Source organism: Myotis myotis, unplaced genomic scaffold (genome assembly GCF_014108235.1).
Source record: "Myotis myotis isolate mMyoMyo1 unplaced genomic scaffold, mMyoMyo1.p scaffold_m19_p_41, whole genome shotgun sequence".
NCBI lineage: Eukaryota > Metazoa > Chordata > Mammalia > Chiroptera > Vespertilionidae > Myotis > Myotis myotis.
Genome location: NW_023416348.1, coordinates 619,871 through 639,630, shown reverse-complemented (window position 1 = coordinate 639,630; position 19,760 = coordinate 619,871). Strand labels below are relative to the sequence as shown.

The following is a 19,760-nucleotide window of genomic DNA, read 5'->3' as shown; positions in this document are numbered from 1 at the left end:
CTTTGTCATGGGGACACATCCAGGATGAAGTGTCTGGTCCCGAACGGGCCCCAGTCCAGGCGTCCAGGGCCGCTGTGGACAGAGGACGCGCAGAAACACCGAACGCAGCGATTCTCGGTGTTTGCGGTTCCGTGGCTTCAGCAGCAGCAGCGCCTGGACCAGAACTGACGCAGCCACGGAGTCGCAAACATCAAGAATCGTTCCTTCGGGTCGGTGTTTGTGCGCACCTCTCTCAATAGCTGCCCTCGATTCCTCGACTGCTGGGTGTTGGGTCCCCTCAACTTTAACTTTTCTGTGTCCCCATAAAAAGCCTCGTGGAGACATGGTCTTCGTTCAAATCTTACGGTCTTCACCCATTTCTTCAAATCTGTTCAAACTGAAAAGAAGTGAAAATTAAGTGCGTTATCAGCTGTTAACGTGTCTACATTTTGGGGGGATACTACACGTACTTTCAATGGAGGGAATTTTCCATCACTTGTCTGACCTCTTTGTACCTGTTTTGGGGGACAGCCTGTATTTACATTCAATGGGGACTCATTGTCCACAGCAGCTGAACTCTCTATACCATTTTTGGGGGGACACCTTATATTTACATTCCTATGATGTCATTTTTCATCAGCAGCCTGAGCTCTCTATACCATTTTTGGGGGGACACCTTATATTTACATTCCTATGTTGTCATTTTTCATCAGCAGCCTGAGCTCTCTTTACCTTTTTGGGGGACAGCCTATATTGACATCAGTTGGCCTCAATCTTTCTCCTTGGGAGTCGCACCTCAAGTGTGTATATGGCCGGTTTCCTGACACATGGTTTCCGGTTTACTAAGGTGCTCTCCTGGGATGGGCTTAGCCTAGGGATGGGGTTCTCTAAACAGGTTTTCCTTTGGAGTTGATGTGCTGAGAAAGAACTGGGTGTGCAAATGTGTTCTGCCTCGGAGTGCTGTGAGGTGTACGAATTAGCCATTGATGCTGGAACACAAGGATGGGTTTGTAATAAAATGAGTTGGAGTAGAATTGAGTCCTGGATTTCCTCACTGCTTGTCACTGGCAGTGATGCCCGGGCTCCGGGCTCCCCGCGCCCGCCCCCGGTTCCTGGGCCCCTGGAATGCAGACCTCCCTTGGCCAGGAGGCCAGAGAAGGGGAAGCCACGTTTCCTGTTTCCCAGGCAGCCCCTCTTAACAGGCCTTGGTGTATTTTAAGTCCCTCTAAGTGGAATCCCATTTTGATTTGGGATTTCTATCACAGCAGGAGCTCAGCTTAAAATGATCCTTGGGTTTTCCAAGGCCACTCAACTAGGAAGAGGCCGAGGAGGGAGGAGGACGGCAGGTGAAGATCCCCCCAGACCTGACCTCATGGCGGCCCGTCCAGCTGCCGCCTGCGTGCCCCTCCTCCCTCACCAGCCTCTTCTGTAAGGTGCCTCCTGTGGCCTCCTTTCCCCTTCTTTCCAAGGCCCTGCCCCTGGGGGAGCCGCCCCCTCTGCGAGCTGCCCTCCCCAAAGATGGGAGCCAAACTGAGCGTGTGGACCCCTGCAGGCCGCCTCCCCTGCGCCATTGGCTGTTGCAGGGTCTGAACCTGACCGGTCACCCCTGGGAGCTCTCAGCCTCTGTCCCCTGACTCTCTCCCGTCTGGGACAGCTCTTCAGGGCGCACACTGGCCAGTCCCTGGGTCCCCCCTCATCCTTTCCACAAACACTCATTGAAGCTCCCTGCGTGCCTGCTCCCGGGTTCCACCGTGGAGGCAGCCCCCTCCCTGCCCCTCTGCAGGGCTGAGCCACCTGCTCCCCAGCACTGACCGCTCCTGAGCTTCAGGCCTGAGGTCGCTGCCTTAGACCCCCTGCCCGGGCTGCGGGCTCCCCCACTCTCCCTGGCTCCTCTGGGCTCCCTGCTTATCCAAGGCCACCAGCTGTCAATCACAGAAGCCAAAACCTGGGGTGCGGGCTGGACCCCTCCTCTCTCCACTTCCCACAGGTGATCGCTCCCCTGAACCTGGGTCTGGAATGGATCTGGGATGTGCCTGCCCCTCTTAGCTGACTGTTCTCATCCCAGGTCCCCCCGACACCCCTGTCCCTGGGTCTTGGCAGGGCCTGGCCAACTGGTCTGCCTGCCTCCCACACCTTCTCAGGCCCCTGGCACCTCTGGCATCCACCCCGCTGACCTACCTTTGTGAACCTCCCTCCCTCAGCCTCCACACTAGCTACACCCGTCCTTCTGGGGACTATGTGTTCCGTGTGACTCACCGCGGGGTGCACCCCACCCGCTCTCACCCCCCTCCAGCCGCAGACAAGCTGGTCGTACCCACAGCTTTCACTGCCATCTTCCCAGAAGGCTCCCAGCACCACTAGCCCAGGCCTCTCCTGGGAACCCCGAGATCTGTTGCCAGCTTGGAGGTCCCAAAGACACCTCCACCCCACAATGCTCAGCACACCGTTCCCGCTCCTCCCCCACCAAAGCCTCTGTGCTCCTCCTCTCATCCCTTCTGTCCCCTTCCCCCAGACCATGCAGGGCACCGCCCTCTTAGAGGGGTTCTTTCCAAAGGCTGCTCCTCTGGTGTAGGGTTGCCAGAGAAAGCACAGAACTTCCAGTTAAAGTTGAACTTCAGATACACAACTACCAATTTAGTATAAGTTCGTCCCGAATATTGCATAACATGTACTTATATGAAATTATTTGCAAAATCTGGCCATCCTATCAGGGCCTGGCCAGAAGTGGAGAGTTTGAACAGTGAAATGACTATGTTTTAAAAGATAAGCTTTTTAAATGATATCATTCATCCATCTGCCTCCTGATCCTCAACACGTACTGTTGCAGACTGTGCCAAGCTCCGGGCACTCAGGTGTAAGCAATGGAGAGGATGCCTGCCATCACCAGCAATTCCCTCTGCCCACAGGCTCTACCAGCTTTGGTCTACACCTACCCACTGCTGCCCTTCAGAACACGGTCAAAGGTCCCCGTCTCAGGAGCCGGCCCAGCCCTCCATGACCAGGAGGCTTTCTTTACGGGGCACTGAGCACAGCCCGAGCACGCCACTCGCTCTGTCCCCTGCCACTGCTAACGCCCAGGGGACTGGGCATGTATTTTACTCACGGCTGGTGGAGCGGGTTCAGGGCACTCTCAGGCTTAGTGACTATTTTTGACTGAGTGGTCCTTTGTCTACGCCTGGGTCTCTAACCTTCCTGGTGCCCTGCCTAACATCCTTTCAACTAAATCTGTTCTGCGAGATGAGCGAGACTTGGATTTCCTGCTCGCAACAGAGAACCCTGATGAAACTTGGGCTTGGGAGCAGTTTTTTGAGCATCCAGACCAGAGGAGGGACCCCTCAGAGCGCCAGTGGCCCCTGGGACATCCGCGTTTGGGGAACCGACACGTTTGACTGTTGTCTTCCCAACACTTTCTCTCTGCTTTATTTCACTGCATGCAGACCCTGGCCCTTTGGAGTGAATATTGTCAGTTGCCCACCCAGCAGCTAGTCCAGGATTTATTCATGTGCTACTTAGTCAGAGGGTGAATGAAGACATTTTCCAGATAAAAGGGGGAGCAGACATGGAGGAACCGTTTAAAATGGTATTTGCAATTATTAGGGATAGACTTATGATAGAATACTAAGTAAAAAATGCAAGATTAAAATGGTATCTTAAGCAAGGTTAGATTGAATTATAGATATAGATATAGGTACAGATACAGATATAGATATATCGAGATAGAGATAGAGATAGAGAAAGATGTAGATATATAGATATAGATACAGGGTGTCCCAAAAATGTATACACACTTTGAATAATGATATATTCCTGTGGGTTAAATCTGAAAAGAAAGAAACATCCATTGACCTATGAGCTGTTAAAGTGCGTATACATTTTGGGGGGACACCCTGAATATGTCTGAAAATTAAAAAACAATGGCAGGAAGAATGCCAAGATCCCAGCGTGGTTGTGATGGGCGGTGGGAAATTCGGTGGTTCTTTCGTCATTTCTCGGGTTTTCTGTTATTTTCTAAGCTTTATTTAGCCAAAGCGAAAGCTCTGGGTAGAGGAAGTTTCCAAGCGGCAAGGATTCTCCGAGATGAAGTCAGCATTGAGCTGCGGTATCTGAAAACCTTTCTCCGGAGCGGAGGCCCTTTGCATTTTCCCCGTGAAAAACTCCCATTCGCTCCAAGAGGCCGCCTACCTTCTCCGGGAAGCCCCAGGGCCTCAAGTTTTTCCTCGCCCGAAGGAATGACGTCAGGCGCCGCGGGAAGGAGCCGGCATCCCGGAGTCGCCCCGGGGCGCTGGGCCCGCTGGCGGCGAGCGCAGGCGTAGAACCCTCATAGGCATCGTGGCGAAGCCCAGACCCTAGCTGGCCGGTTAGCTCAGTTGGTTAGAGCGTGGTGCTAATAACGCCAAGGTCGCGGGTTCGATCCCCGTACGGGCCAGAGTGCTCTTTTAGCAAAATCCACTTGCCAATTCTTTTACAGCATATTTAAAAATATGCTTTTCAAATACGGCTTTTGAGATCCGTAAACCGGGTGCAAACAGGAGACAGTCGCGCGATCATTCCGGACTCCGCCTCAAACCTGTCGCAGCGGCCATTGGGAGGGAGAGCAGGATCCCGCGCACGGCTGCCAGTGCCTGTCCCCCGGAGTCCCCGGGCGCCGCACCCCGCGGCCACCCTGAGGGTCTTTCTTAGGACGCTCTCAGAGCCTACCGACAGTGGCTTCCCCATGCAGAGCTTCCAGGGCCCTGGGTGGAGACCCCAGTTTCCCGGAGTTCTTAGAGTTGAAATCCCGGCTTGTAATTCATTCATTCCACGGATGTTTATGGAGAGAGCCTGGGGCGCGTCCCGCACAGAAAGCGAAAGACGCAAATGCCAGCCGCTCTGGAGACAGTGACCAGACCCGACGGCCGTGTTTTTAGGAGGCGGTCTGGTGTGGAAGCCTGTCTTTCATGTTGTTAGTGATTGTTAGAGAGCTTACATGTGCCCTGACCTGGGAATCGACCTGGAGGTATCGGGACGACGATCCAGCCAGCTGAGCCTCCAGGCCCAGGGCTTCTTGCCACTTTTTTGCTTTTTCAGAGAGCTCTTAGGCTTCACATTACTCCCTCTTGGTTCTGCAGTTTGCAGCCAGATGGCAACGGAATTTATTTCTCACTCATGGCTTAAGTCTGCAGGTGTGTAGTCAGGAGTGTTTAGATCAGCAAAAGCCATCTTTAAAAAACAAAACAAAACAAAACACAAGACACCCCAAAACATATTTTTATTGATTTCAGAGAGGAAGTTGAGAGGCAGAGAGAGATAGAAACATCAACGATGAGAGAAAATCATTGCTCTGCTGCCTCCTGAACTCCCCCTACTGGAGATTAAGCCTGCAACCAGGGAATGTGCCCAGACTGAGAATTGAACCATGACCTCCTGGTTCATAGGTCAATCGATGCTCAACCATTGAGCAACACTGGCCCACCAGCTTTTAAGGTCAATATCCTTTTAAAAAATATATATATATATTTTATTGATTTTTTACAGAAAGGATGGGGGAGGGATAAAGTTAGAAACATGGATGAGAGCAAAACATTGATCAGCTGCCTCCTGCACACTCCCTACTGGGGATGTGCCTGCAACCAAGGTACATGCCCTTGACTGGAATCGAACCTGGGGCCTTTTAGTCCGCAGGCCAATGCTCTATCCACTGAGCCAAACTGGTTAGAGCAGCCAATGTCCTTTTATATCAGGGTCCAGAGCAAGGGTTCCAGACATCTTTGAAAAATCTCCAGTGAGGCGGTAGCTGGCTTGGCTCAGCGGGTAGAGGGTCGGACTGAAGGGTTCCGGTTGGATTCAGGTCAATGGCAGATGCTGGGGCTGTGAGCTCAAGGGGCATCCAGGAGGCAGCCAATCAATGATTCTCTTTCATCTCTGATGTTTCTCTCTCTCCCCCTCCCTTCCTCTCTGAAATAAATAAAAATATATTTTAAAATAAAACCTTCAGTGAGAACATCTGTAACCAGAAGAGGGCCTGGCCTAGGGGGGTCAGTTAGAAGAATCTGGGGCTGCGGACACCAGGCATGGACTCCGGCCCATGAGCTGCATGTCGCATCTTGGATGTCTGTGTCAGGCTCCTTGCTAGATGCAGGGACACACAGAGGAGGCAGCTGAGACTGCTGCCCTCAGAGCGCACACTTTCCTGAACGAGGCCTGAAGGGGTCCAGAATATGCCTCTGTGACATAAAAAACATTTTGAGCAAAAGGCATTTGAATTCCTGAGCAGTCTTTTCTGCCTAAAAAAGCAGAGCCTTCCAAAAAGAACGCAGAAGAATGCGACTGTCATAAATCGCCTTCCCTGGGAGCAATCAGGAAAGACTAACTCAGGACACCTAAACGCATTTCACAAGCTATCATCGCCCCACCTACTGCAGGGAAGGGCCTATTCACCTTCCCAACAGCCCCGTTTCCCCGGGCGCCCCTCTCCCTCCTTCCTCTGGTAAGAGTGTACAGCCCACACTCTAACTGCCTCTTTGAGTCACTTTTATTTTCCTGTGAATTCTGGCAGGTACATGAATAAAAACATGGTTGCATTTTGTCTTTTTTCTAATTAACTTGTCTTTTGTCAGTTTAATTTGCAGGCCCTCAAAAGCCGAACCAAAATGGGAAGAGGAAACTTTTTTCTTGCCCGACAGGTTTCAAAAGCTGCCGGACATGACCCCTGAAGGTGAGGTCAGTCCTTGACAGACAGGCGTGGCCGGCTGGTTCTGTCGTGTGAGGGGGCGGGGCCACCCTACGCCCCGCCCACCGACGTATCCCTTCGCGGTCGCCTTCCGAGGCTTCTGGGCCCGCCCGGCACTCGTAGCCGCTCCTTTCCCGTGAGGCGAATCTGAGCCGCCGTCGCCCGACGACCCCGGTTCGAGTCCCCGCGTCGGACGCCATGGCGGGCTCCGAGCCCGGGGCCCCGGGCCGGAGCGGCAGCGCCGCGCGCCTGGCCCCGCTGGGCCCCGATCAGCTGCGGCAGGTCCTGGAGCAGGTGGCCCAGGCGCAGCCGCCGCCCTCCGTCCCGCGGGCCGCCCCGCAGTCGGGTCCCCGCGCCCAGCTCGCGCGCCCGCCGCGCCCGCTGCCGCCCCAGGTGAGGCGCCGGGAGGGACGTGGGGAACGGGGCCGGGGAGGCCACGTCCGCCTGGCCAGACTCAGGGTCCCCGCACTGGCCTCCCGGGGACGGCTCGCCCCCACCCCCCGCCGTCTCCGCCGGGGTTTGCAGCTCCCGACGCGCCTGGCCGGGAGCCTCGCCCGCGCCGGGCCCTCCTGCCGCCCGGCCGCCAGCGCCGCCGCAGGCCTCGCGGTTCACTGCGCACTTACGGGCACTTCCGCGGACGAGCGTCACCAGGACACCCGGCGGGCGCTCCCGGGCAGGTGCCGGGAGCCGCAGGGGCCGCGGCAGCGAGAGACCCGGATGGATTCCCAGGAGCCAACGCCGAGAACTTTTCCGGTGGCAGCTGCTGAGACTCAGGACAGAATTAAGTACATTTTTTGTTAAAAAGTATATTTTTTTATTGATTTCGGAGAGGAAGGCAGAGGCGGGGGAGAGATAGAAGCATCAGTAATGAGAGAGAATCATTGATCGGCTGCCTCCTGCACGCCCCCCCGCCCCCCTTTCTGGGGCTGGAACCGTGACCTCCAGGCTCCTAGGTCGATACTCAACCTCTCGCCGCAGAGTTAAGTGCGTGGTGGTGGCGGGTGCGGACTTGGCGCCCTGCAGTAGTAGCGCCTGGATTTGTAACTCAGTGCTCAGCACAGCGCCTGCCATACCCTTCATGCATGAAATATGCAAAAAATATACCACAAAACCTCCTTTCCCAGTGGCATCCTTTCCAGGGTGCCAGGCTCTTGGTTAGTAGGGAGGTGGGGAATGAAACAGGGTCTTGTAGCCCCTGAAGCCCAGGTCCCCTTTCAGCACTGGGCCGTGAATGACAGCCGCCCCTCATCCCAGCTTCCCCAGGCGCTTCTTCCTCCAGGTGGGCAGAGGACAGAATGGACAGTCCTCATGGTCGAGGTCCCCTCCCCGCACCCGGTGATTTCGGCTTCTTGGAGCTGTACCCACTTCCGCATCGACCCTGGAGAGTTGTCTAGCTAAAGTTGGAGAAGACAAGTACGATTCTGCCCAAACTGCTTCCTCCTGCATGCTCTGGACACAGCACGTCTGAGCAGCCAGAGGGTGAGGGTGGCTGTCGCCTGCACACACCGCTCCCCGCCGGCCCCGTGCTGCGCACAGAGGGGCTCTCAGCAGCCGCGCACAAGGGTTTGTATCAGCGTTTGCAGGCCAGCAACAGGCTCAGAGAGGTTAGGTGCCTGTGCCCAGGGTCCCCCGCGTGTGGCTGCCCTCCAGGGCCTGTGGAATGTGGCCACAGCCTTTTGGGTTTGGTGTGACAACTTAGGAAAGAGTCCGAAAATGACATTTTCCACCACATGAAAGCAAACTACAGTTAGGAGGCGCGATTGTGTTCTGTAGCTCCTCTAATTGGAAGGATATAAATTCTGTGTGTGTGTGTGTGGTTTTTAAAAAATATTTTTTAATATTTCAAGAAAAATTATTTTAAATATAATAATGTTATATGCAATAAACATTAATATTTCAAGGGAGGATATAAATTCTACCTGGAATCACAATAATGGAATTGTGTGGCCTGTTCAGCGAGTACTCTTGGACCAGCTGCGCCACGGAGGCCACAGAGGCAAACAAGATGTGCCCCTGGCCCCTAAGGAGGCAATAATCTAACCAGGGAGGTAAAACGGGACTCAAACTTCTGATCACAGTCGGAGAGCTAGAGGACACTGCCGGTGATGCTCAGTGGCTGAGCATCAACCCATGAACCAAGAGGTCACTGGATCGATTCCCGGCCAGGGCACATGTTTCTCTCTCTATCCTTCTCCCTCCCCCTCTCTCTCTAAAAGCAATAAAAACATATTTAAAGAAAAGAAAGCTGTAGGCACAGGGGAAGGGCTAAATGCATTAGAGAAAGAGGCTTCTGGCTGAGGGGTCAGAAGCGGTTGTGGAAGAGGTGGTGTCCGCACTAGATTGGGAGGGGGTGCCGTTGAACGTGCGGAAGAGGAGCGCATGCGGGGGGTGCATTTAGAGAAGGGGGTTCTCTGTGGGGTGTGCGGATCGGAAGGCACAGCCCCAGTGGACACACACCCACGGGTCAGGCTGTTCCCGTCCCTCCCGTTCCTGCCCCGCGGAAACACTGCTAGCTTCCTCTAATAGCCGCGCCCTGTTTTTCTTACACCTGGAATACCTTCCCACCTGGAAAAATTCTACTCAGCCTCCAGGGCCCCGGCCCCCACCCCCCACCCCAGAGGTCATTCGGGAAGCCACCCACTCCTGGGAGTCACTGCCCCTGTTGCCCCACGGTGGCGGGTGGCATTGCTTTCCTGTCTGCATTCCTTAGGGAACCTCTCTGCCTTCAGAACCAGCAGTGGAGCTGTTGAAAGTACAGATTTCAGGGCAGGAGGTCCCGCTCAGCTCGTCTGCAGGCGACTGGGGCAGGCAGGGGACTAACTACCCGCCTCCTCTGGGGAGGCAGGGCTTTGCCGATGTCTACGCTGGCGCCCAGAGGGACTCAGAAAGTCTGCTCAATGAAACGAATGTGACACCCACATGGGAAACCAGTGGCCATAGCAGATCAAAAATTGAGGCCATGTTTGTGCTGTGGTCGTTCTAAAACAATAGGGTTTGGCGCACACACTTCTATTTCTTAGTGTGCAAATGCTTCCACACTAACCTGTGGATGTGACAAAATGTATCACTTGGTGAGAAAGGTTCAGAAACATCACTATAAACGGTACAGCTATGCAGGCTGTCCCCAAAACTACACACTTTAACAGGTGACGGCTCCATTTCAAGAATGAAATGTTGCCAGAACCGGTTTGGCTCGGTGGATAGAGCGTCGGCCTGCGGACTGAAAGGTCCCAGGTTCGATTCCGGTCAAGGGCATGTACCTTGGTTGCAGGCACATCCCCATTGGGGAGTGTGCAGGAAGCAGCTGATCAATGTTTCTCTCTCATCAATGTTTCTAACTTTCCGTCCCTCTCTCTTCCTCTCTGTAAAAAATCAATAAAATATATTTAAAAAAAAAAAAAAAAAGAATGAAATGTATTTGAATAAGCACTGCTTTTATAATTATTCAAAGTGTGTGTATACGTTTTTTGGGACACCCTATATTACATAGACTTTTTTTTTATTACATAGATTTTTGAGATGCATTTTATAATTTTATTTTTTCATACATTTTTATTGATTTCAGAGAGGAAGGAAAAGGGAGAGAGATCGAAACGGCAATGACTAGAGAGAATCATTGATTGGCTGCCTCCTGCCCCACCCTGGGAATGGGGCCTGCAACCTGGGAATGGAGCCCGCAACCTGGGCATGTGCCCTGACCGGGAATTGAACCGTGACCTCCTGGTTTATAAGTTACCGCTCAACAACTGAGCCATGCTGGTCGGGCATAATTTTATTTTTTTGAAGATTTTTTATTGATAATTAGAGAGAGAGGGAGGGAAAGAGAAAGAGAAACATCAATGTGAGACTAAGACATTGATTGGTTGCTGCTTGCACACCCCCGACCAGGGATTGAGCCCAGCACCTGGCGTGCACCCTGACCGGGAATTGAACCGGCAGCCTTTCGGTGCACGGGACGACGCCCAACAACTCGGCCACGGCGGCCGGGGTGCATTTTATAATGTAGAAAAAATGTCCATGGTGGATTTAAGATGAGAGCAAAATTGCAGAAACATTGATAAGCTAAATGCTTCTTTTCTTTTTAAAGCAACTGGAAACCATCTGTGTCACGGTAACGTCTGGAGAAACGAAAGGTCAGGAAGGGCCGAAGCCCCAGCTGGCCACCGTCCATCCCAGGACAGCCCGGCCGAGCCAGCCGCCCGGGAGGCACTGCCGCGTGTTGGGGCTCAGCGTCGCCAGCCCTCGGCTGCCCAGGGCACAGCCCCTCCTGAGCGCCCGGCCGCAGCCTCCTGTCCAGGTGCTGCTCCAGAGGCCACTGCCCGCCCTCCGGCCGGTCCCTGCGGTGAGACTTGTGGCCCCCCAGGCGCCAAATGGACTCGGCGCCACGTCGGCCCCTCAGTCAACCTCCGGCCAGCCAGCAGTAACATCTGTTTCATCCAGTTCAGCAAATTTATTTATTTCCAACTTGCATACAAAACACACTGAGAAACTAAAAAAACCTTTCAAAGTGAAAACACGTTCTGGGCGGATATCTCGACCTCCCAGGTATAAAGCCAAAGATTATAAATTCATACGGATGGAGGATTTGGCCGACAGCCACCCGTCCGACTCGGACGATTATTCAGAGCTGAGTGTGGAAGAGGAGGAGGAGCAGCGGGACAAGCAGGCGCTCTTTGACTTGCCGAGCAGCTCCCTGAGGCCCAGAGCCTTCAGGTGTCAGACGTGTGGGAAGTCGTACATAGGGAAGGGGGGACTGGCCCGGCACTTTAAACTCCAGCCGGGCCATGGCCAGCCCCAGCCGGAGCCGTTGCTGTCTGAGGAAGCCAAGGGGAGCATGGCCCGGGGCTGTGCGGAGGGCCCCACGCCCCCGGGATCGTCCACACCAGCTCCTCTGAGTGCGGAAGGGGCCCCGTCAGCTCGGGGTGGCCCGCAGGTGAGCTTTCTGTCTGGTGGCAGTGTCCTGTTGCTGCCGTCACCCTTAAAGTAGCCTTCATGGTGTTCGAGGGGTTCAGGCAGAGGCTCAAGCAGAACCAAGTCCTCTTGTTGGGAGATCTGAGACCCACCTTGTGGGCCTGCTGCCGGGGAAGGGAGGTGTCTGTCCGGCACAGCCCGGTCCTCGGCGTGGTCATCGGGCTGCGTGCAGCGCACTCCAGCTGACAGCGCGTCTTGGGAAAGGTCGGGATTGGGGGCGGCGGCCCACGGTGCCTCCTTGGACATCGGCAGTGACACCTGGGCGCCTCCTCTCCCCTTGTTGCCCCTCCCAACACCCTCTAGAACGGTCAGCCTATGGAAGGGGAAGCGGCGCTGGTGACGGAACCAGCAGATGGACGTTACTCAGCCCTTTGGGAATCAGAGAGACACCCCGGACCTGAAAGGGGCTACGCCCCGGCCCCCGCGGGCCAGAGCCGAGCTGCCAGGAGCAGAGCCGGGCTCCAGGAGGTACGTCGCTCTCACACGGGGTGAGACCTGTTTGGCGTGGAATGTGGCCGTTCGCTATTAGGCTCCTGAATTGGAACGTAAAGTACCGAGATCGGTAGGCAGTTCACCTGGAGTGCACTTGGCTGAAGCCCGCAGTTAATTCCAGGCTGTTCACCTAGAACCATTCAGGTTTACCTGTCTGAACGGACCAGAGGGTCTTACCTACAGCAAGGGCTGCTTGCCTTTACACATTTTGGAAAATTATAACCCGTGTTTTCATGGAAGCCATTCAGAAAACAACAGAAGTAGTTTTTGCGGTTGTTACTGTCATAAGTTGCAAGATATAAAAGCATGTTTCAGGTTTTGAGTCCGGGAATCTCCAACCCAGCCCGGAAAGAAGGTGTATGGAACTTATTTATTTATTTATCTTCTTTTTAAAAAATATTTTTATTGATTTCAGAGAGGAAGGGAGAGGGAGAGGTAGAAACATCAATGATGAGAGAGAATCATTGATCGGCTGCTTCCTGCACACCCCACACTGGGGATGGAGCCCGCAACCCGGGCATGTGCCCTGACCAGAATCAAACCTGGGAGCCTTCAGTCCGCAGGCCGACGCTCTGTCCACTGAGCCACACCAGCCAGGGCAGTGCACTGAATCTAGCTGGACTAACTGGGAAAAGTGGGACTCACTCAAGTTGCCTTTGGCCAGGATACATGTATTTGCCTGGTCACGGCGGATGGATGGATGTCTTAAGGGAAGTGAGAGCCAGCAAGAGAGCGCGAGGCCAGTCAGCGAGACACCGGCTCCACACGCAGGGGAGGAAGTGGTTTCACAGGAAGTGGCTTCCTAGAGAGCTCCGTGAGGTTACAGTTCTAGCGGGAAATGCGAGCCCTCGTGAACTGGCTTGTGGGGGTGGGGGTGGGGGCTTGTTCATTAATCCGGGTGACGTGTCCAGGAGTAGGAGGTGAGGTAGTCCTTGGCTTGACTCACTCGTTAGCATCAATTAGCCTCCACCACCGGGTTAGGCCCTCTGCACAGCCCAGCCGCGGCCCTGGCCCGTGCGGAGTTCGTGGTGCGCTCCCCTCACCGTCCCTGACGGTGGTTACCTCGCTTAACAGTGAGGAGCTGAGACTGCAGAGGCTGCACCGCGCACAGGTCCCCTGGGGTGGCAGGTCTGGAACCTGGATCTAGGGTGTTTGGTGTCCACGCACGGCCTGTCTGCTCCGTGTGACGGGGACTCGAACACGGTGGTCCTTCACGTTAGCGAGGTGGCACGGGACGTGAGGACTGCTGACCGCACCCTGACTCGCAGAGAGGCCGTCCGAACCGGGCGCTAGAGCACACGCTGCTGCCTGCACGGACCAGGCCTGTCCTGGGTGTGGGGGGGACAGTGTGCGCGAGAGACACCCCACTTGGGGAACGATGACAGCCACAACGGCCTGGGACAGTTGCCAGAGAAGGAGGAGGTGCCTGGCTGCTGTTGGCCAGGTGTGGCGAGACGATGCCCACTTTCCCTCCACCCACACCTCCCGAGTCCTGGAAACCCGCTGGTCATTGCTCTATGGGCTTTGCAGTGACAAAGGGCTTTGGACGGCCTCTGTTCCCAGCCGTGTACAATGTCATTGTCATCAAAGGGCTTAGTCGTAGTTAAACACCCGGTCCCGCAGAGAAAGGTCTTCCTTTTGCTTTTGTGACTTTCCTGAGCCACTGGCTCCGCTGATGGCTCCTCAACCTCCCTGAGCCCATGTCCTCCCTGAGCCTCGGGGCCTTCCTGTCTCTAGGGCTCTCCGCTTCCGCCACCCTATTGCTGCCCTGGCTGCCCTCGTCCATCCCCCTGTGTCTCGACCCGCGCTCCCCTGCTGGCTCTCACATCTGTTCCTCCTGTTCAGGCCTCTCTGGCGCTTCAGCCTCGATTCCAAACGTCCCACAGCTGGTTCCTTTCCCACCCACCTTGCCAGGTCTGCCCAGAGCTCAGCCGGGCACCCAGAGCACCCATGGCTCTCCTTTCCCCTCACGCACCCCTCCTCTTCCAGCGGTCACTCAGCCCTGGGGACTGCACCCTCCCTGCTGCCGCCCAGATACCCCCCCCCCCCCCCGCCCTGCCTGCCTGTCACCTGGTCCTCTTCCTCTCCCACCTGTGCTTTGGTGGGGCCCTGACTGGCTGCCTTGGGATTTCTGTGCCTGTTCTTCTCAGGCTGGTGAGCCTGGAGCCCTGGAGAGAAGGGAGCGCGTCTCCCCGTCGCCATGTCGTTATCCAGAACTCGTATCCACTCCGTGCTCAGGGCTGTCGGGGAGTCAGGCTCTGAATCCAGGTGGATCTCAGGATTTTGTTCATGGGGAACAAGCGAGAGTTAACAAAGCAGAGTGTTCGTGGTGTAGAGTGCTTCATCACTGAGATTTGAGGGACCTTTCTGCCTTTTATGTTCTTTGTTGCAGCAGCTTGTTGGCTGATGGGAGGCTCTGTGGGCTTTCAAAGATGTCAGTCGCTCTCTTCTGGTAGGTTCTGCAGCACTGTGGGCTCGAGGACCTCGTGGAGTTGGCTCTGCCCCGGCTGGCCCAGGCCGTGACCGTGTATGAATTTCTGCTGACGAAGGCGAGTGTTCCTGCACGGTCCAGGGGATGACCAGGGCCATTTAGAAAGGTGTCCTTCACGTTAGGTTAGGAGCCAGGCCTTCTGCAGTCCTTTCCCTCTGGACGGAGCTGGTGAGGCTGCTGGTGCTGCCGGAGGCCCTGGTCTCCCCGGGCAGCTTTAGCTTCTGTGGGAGGCACCGAGGGGGTAGCGGCAAACCCTGGCAGCACACGGCCCCAGCACCCACCTACCCACCTACCCACCCTCCCTCCCTGGCTTCCTCCACTCTGGACTCCCCCACGCTGGGTACCTCCAAGCGGGCTCTGGGCCCTGGTGAGCCCACTCTGATGCCGCGCCTGGGCTCCTGCACCCACACCGCACACCTCCCAGCAGCTGCCAGGGAGAGGAGGCCCCCCGCAGGCCTTTCTATGTCCCCTTTGCTCCAGGCCCACTCGTGCAGCCCTGCGGGCGCAGTGCTGGGCACACAGGCTCTCCCTGGGCAGTGAAGGGAACGCCTGCCGGGGACAGGCCTCGACGAGGGCTGAGGAACCCGTCTCCTTCCCTCGACGCGTCCTTCTGTATTTTCCCTCTCATTGCCTCCGGTGTCAACGTCTTCATTTTTATCTTCATTAAGGTTGAGAAAGGTCATCTAGCACAGCCTTTGTTCCCAGCCGTGTACAAGGAGTTTGAAGAGTTGCATCAGATGGTTAAAAAAATGTGTCAGGATTACCTCCGTGGCCCCAGCCCACGATCTCAGGAGCCCCTGGAAATAAAGGATCCAGAGGTAAGGGTCCCGCTGGGAAGCGCTCTGCTCGGAGGATGAGCGGTTCTGCAGGAGAACGTGCATTTCCGTGGTGACGTGGGCACTGTCGGCCGCGCTGTCACTCTTTCTTTTCACGTGAAGGCGATAAATGCTGTCTTCAGGGAACTCGGAAATGCAGATAAGCTCCAGGAAGTCCACACCATCACGATTCTCCTCCCGCTGATCGGAGTCGGAGTCACTGCCACGGTTAATAGGGTCCTTCATTATGTAGATTTTTGGGTTACACACAGCCCAACGGTCTTGCTTGTGGTTGTTTTGACAAATTTCTCATTTCAATGTCATTGTCATCAAATTGCCTTTAGCAATCTTGGGTCCTTGACAGAAATGCGGTTTTTTGTTTTGTTTTTTCCTTCTTTTTTGTGTGTGTTTTTTGCTTGTTTATTTCTGATAGAAATGTTTTTGAAAAAGCCCTGGTTTGGTTTCTTTTGGATACAAGCCTTTGCTGCGAGGACGTGTGCCACGTGGTCAGGGAGAATCGCCTCATCCCACTGCCATGTCCCGGAGCAGTTCTCTGGCCCGCAAAGTCCCACACTGTTAGCCAGGGGACACTGTCAGGTCGCTGGATGCTAAACTCGCCGGCCCCTGGCCTCTCCTCTGACCTTGATCTGCCCTTGCTTCCCTGCTGCCCCCGCATGCTCTTGGTGTTCTCTCCACGGTCCGTGCGTAAATGCCGACCGATGTCCACGACGACCTTCACACCTGCTGCTCCACGTGGAACCTGGCGTCATCCCCCCACCCCTCCAGCGGCTGTGGTCCCACATGGGCAGCTGCCAGGGCCAGCCGGGGCTCCCAGCCTCCCAAATCCACGTCCCGTCCACCGACTGGGAAAGGAGACGTGGTTCTGGAATAGGCAGGATTCTTTTTCTGAAGTACCAGGGAGAATTCAGAAAAGGAGGCACAGTGGGCGAGACAGCGGCCGTGGCAGCAGACTAACGTTATTAAGCTTGTGGTGACACGAAAGAGAGTGTTTTAAATTTTATTAAAAACCTTGCTGGTGTCTCCTGACCTGCTAACCCAGCGGCTCTGGCTCTGGGAGCGGCTTTCACCACTGGCTCTTCCACCTCACACTGACCTTCACTTTCCCTGTGCAGACGGCGCCTCGCTGTACAGAGGGACTTCGCAGACTCAGAGGCAGGCTTTCAGTCCTTCACCTGTGCTCCTCAGGTGGCCGAGTCCTTGGGAATCACGGAGGAATTCCTGCGCAAGGAGGAAACACACACCGACGGCATCCGACACGCGTGCCGTGGCCGGGAGGCCAGCCCGCCGAAGAGGGAGAACGAGGTGGGCCGGCGGGGCGGGGCCGGGCCTGCCTGGCGTGCGTGGGGACGGCTGGGTTTGCCTTCACTCTCAGCGCCGCTCCAGGAGGGGAGGTACCGGCCGCCTGCACCTTCCTTCCGCTGACTGGCTGCTCTCCCTAGACCGCAGGGGAGACACTGACTTCAGCGAAAAGGCCCAGAAGGGCAGCTCTGCCCCAGGAGCCCCCCGAGGCTTCCGCCTGCAGTGGCGGCCAGAGGACGTCCCCGGGCGGCCAGCAAGGGTGAGACGCTGTGTGGTTACGGCTGTGACTCAAGGGCCTGCTTTTCAGCCGGAGCCCCTATGGCCACATTTAAGAGAGCCCTGCCCTCCGGTTTCTCAAGAGCTTTATCTCGGCTTCCCCATGTTCTGTCGCTCATATGCGTCCCCAGGAATCTCGAGGTCTTGGAGGTTTTCTTGGGTCCCGTGTTGAAATGAAGAGCCGCCATGTGGTGGTGGGTGATGTGCCAGGAGGGGCCCAGGGCTCCCCCGAGTCTGGCTAGGCTTTCCGGAGACTGGGCTCCGAGTGCCCGCCGAGATGTAGCACTTGCAAACATGACGTATTCTGGCTTTCAGTCCTGCCCTAGTTGGGCACCTTGAACCTGGGCATTTTGAGAACCATGGGAAACTCTCTTACAAGCCAGCTTCGCAGGGCCGCCCGCTGGTGCGGTCTGATTTAAAGAGGCCTCTCCATTCCTAACTCATTGCTTAATCCTGCAGGGGGGCGGGGCAGGTTTATTCATGAGAACAGGGAAAACTCTGACCCGCGGGACCCAGCTTCCCTGCCCACGGGGCTGCACTTCCTCCCGTGGCTCCGTCCGTCCGTCCGTCCTGGGAAGCTCCCGTCCAGGCAGCAGGAGTTTATGTTTTCCTTTTGCTGCACATGCGCGTGGCAGCCTGTTTGGACAATGAGTGCAGCGCACAGGCCATGACACAGCACGTGGGTGACTTCCTGTTTCCCTCGCCGTAAGGTTTGCCCCTGGAGTCAATGGGACCGCCTGTCCCTGGCGTGAGGAAGGCCAGACCACACCGAGATCTGCGGGCGACAGCAGCACGGGCTGGGCCAGCAGCTGAGAGCGCTTGCCGGGGTAGCAGCCAGGAGCCTGTGTGGGGCCCCCCCTTGCGTGGGATGTCAGTGGGCCGGGCCTTCACGCTCAGCCCGGACAGCCCAGCCGGGGGTGCTGACCCGGAGCCGGCCGCAGCGAGCCCCACCGAGGGTGCGCAGGGACCCTCTTCAGACCTGGGTGGCGGGGACTCCGCGGCGGCTGCATGTCCGCGGGAGGGGTGCGTCCCTGCTGCCTGGCGGGGCTGGAGCCCCGGAGTGCCGGTGAGGCCCTGCTCACGCGGCTGCGGTCCCTCCGCCGGAGAAAGTCTTGTCCCTGCAGCCCGTGTCCCAGCCGGGCCTCCGCTGTCTGCTCCGTGGGTCTCGGGCCCCGTGCGCGCATGGACCAGTCGCCCTTCGGACCCGGCCACACACTGACCAGAGGGAACCGGAGAGCGTCGTCGCCGAGGGTGAGGCCGTGGCTTTGAGATCACCAGCGGGTGCCAGGAGCTGTTGTCTTCCCACGTGACTGTCCTGGCCCCTCCGGGCGCCGTAGTGTCTGGGAGGCGGGCATTGTCCACCGGCCCTGAGCGGAGCGGCCTGCCCTGCAGCCGGGCCGCCGGGAGGGCTTCCTCCGGAGACCGAGGCGCAGAGCCCTCCCGGCGAGAGGGAGTCAGAACACAGCCGACTGATTTTATGCAGAGGGTCTATTTCAAGGCGTGTATATTTTTCTAATGTGAATACTGACACCGAGGAGCCTTTTATTTATAAAGAATGATGTCTTTCCACCCCATGCCTACCTTTTTCTCTACCTTCGCATCACAGTGGTGGCTGCAGGGTATTGGTGATGAATTCCTCCGGGCGTCCATCTGCCTCAGCACCACTCACCGTCCCTGGGTGCCCTCCCTGCTCCCCAATGCCTGCCCTTCCCCAGGGCCATGTGCTGCTTTTCCCCAGCACTGTGCTGGGAAGCAGGAGGGCAGGGGTCTCTGCTTGGTGTTATGGAGGTGAGTGAGCGGAAAAGGTGGAGCCCCCGTCCTGTGATGCCCGTCAGGCACCTCACACAGCAGTGGGTCAGACACGCACTTACTTTCCACTTACAGGACGGTGCTCTGCTGCATGTCCCAGTGCATCTTCACGTCACCCGGGCATGAGCCTCACTGTGGATGTAAGTGGGCAGTGAATTTCACGATGGAATGAAAGTGCCCTGGCTGCACCGTGTAGTTGAAAGCACAGGAGGCCCTGGCAGCAGCCACAGGCCTCTGCTCGGGGAGCCTGTGTCGCTCCTCGGGCAGCGTTGGCGGGCCCGAACCCGAGCCAGCTTTTACACTGCTTCATCCTCACAGCACCACGCGGGCAGAGGGAGCGGAATTCCCTCCTCATCAGGAACTGTCTCCTGTCTACCTAGTGCTTACAGTTTATTTATTTATTTTTTTAAATATATTTTATTGGTTTTTTACAGAGAGGAAGGGAGAGGGATAGAGAGCTAGAAACATCGATGAGAGAGAAACGTCGATCAGCTGCCTCCTGCACACCCCCTACTGGGGATGTGCCCGCAACCAAGGTACATGCCGGTGACCGGAATCGAACCTGGGACCCTTCAATCTGCAGGCCGACGCTCTATCCACTGAGCCAAACCGGTTAGGGCGTGCTTACAGTTTAGAGGCTGAAATTAGGAGTGGGCATGGAGGCCTCAGAGCACAGACTGTACACATGCCCCTGAGTGCTGCGTAGGGGCCCGTGGGCCTCGAGGGACTGTTTCCAGCACTTCTCATGGTGCCCGGCTGTGGTCAGCACTGCACCCCTGCAGGCCCTGAGGCACAGGCCCCCCCTCCCCTCCCCATCCCACCTCCAAAGTCTTGGGTTGGGGACAGCTGAATGGGAAGAAGAGGGTCCTGGGAGAGTTGAGGTCCTTTTATTTATTTA

The 19,760-nt window shown here is 56.3% G+C and overlaps 1 protein-coding gene and 1 non-coding gene across 6 annotated transcripts; both read left to right on the top strand.

Annotated features, from left to right (window-relative positions):
* The first annotated feature begins 4,331 nt into the window (after positions 1-4,331).
* Positions 4,332-4,405, top strand: TRNAI-AAU. The gene has a single exon. It is a non-coding gene; the product is annotated as a tRNA-Ile (tRNA).
* A 2,405-nt stretch (positions 4,406-6,810) lies between these two features.
* Positions 6,811-18,449, top strand: ZNF839 (zinc finger protein 839). Of its 5 annotated transcripts, none has more exons than XM_036306413.1 (8): positions 6,811-7,081; positions 10,776-11,621; positions 11,963-12,127; positions 14,608-14,700; positions 15,311-15,460; positions 16,664-16,780; positions 16,918-17,036; positions 17,764-18,449. In XM_036306413.1, exons 1-8 carry the CDS (start codon positions 6,887-6,889, stop codon positions 17,864-17,866), a joined length of 1,788 nt encoding a protein of 595 aa, XP_036162306.1. In that variant the 5' UTR covers positions 6,811-6,886; the 3' UTR covers positions 17,867-18,449. The 5 variants fall into 5 exon arrangements, 4 of the variants coding, with proteins under 4 accessions (XP_036162306.1, XP_036162305.1, XP_036162303.1 ...); XM_036306412.1 differs by having other exon boundaries at positions 16,591-16,780; XM_036306410.1 differs by having other exon boundaries at positions 16,591-16,780; positions 16,918-18,449.
* The last annotated feature ends 1,311 nt before the right edge of the window (positions 18,450-19,760 follow it).

What these genes read in the sequence shown, in the direction of transcription:
- ZNF839 (XM_036306410.1), top strand. Translation starts at nt 6,887, where the DNA reads ATGGCGGGCTCCGAGCCCGGGGCCCCGGGCCGGAGCGGCAGCGCCGCG. An exon ending in GCAGAGCCGGGCTCCAGGAG is followed by an intron (nt 12,128 to 14,607) that starts GTACGTCGCTCT and finishes CTCTTCTGGTAG; the next exon opens with GTTCTGCAGCACTGTGGGCT. An exon ending in TGGAAATAAAGGATCCAGAG is followed by an intron (nt 15,461 to 16,590) that starts GTAAGGGTCCCG and finishes TTCCCTGTGCAG; the next exon opens with ACGGCGCCTCGCTGTACAGA.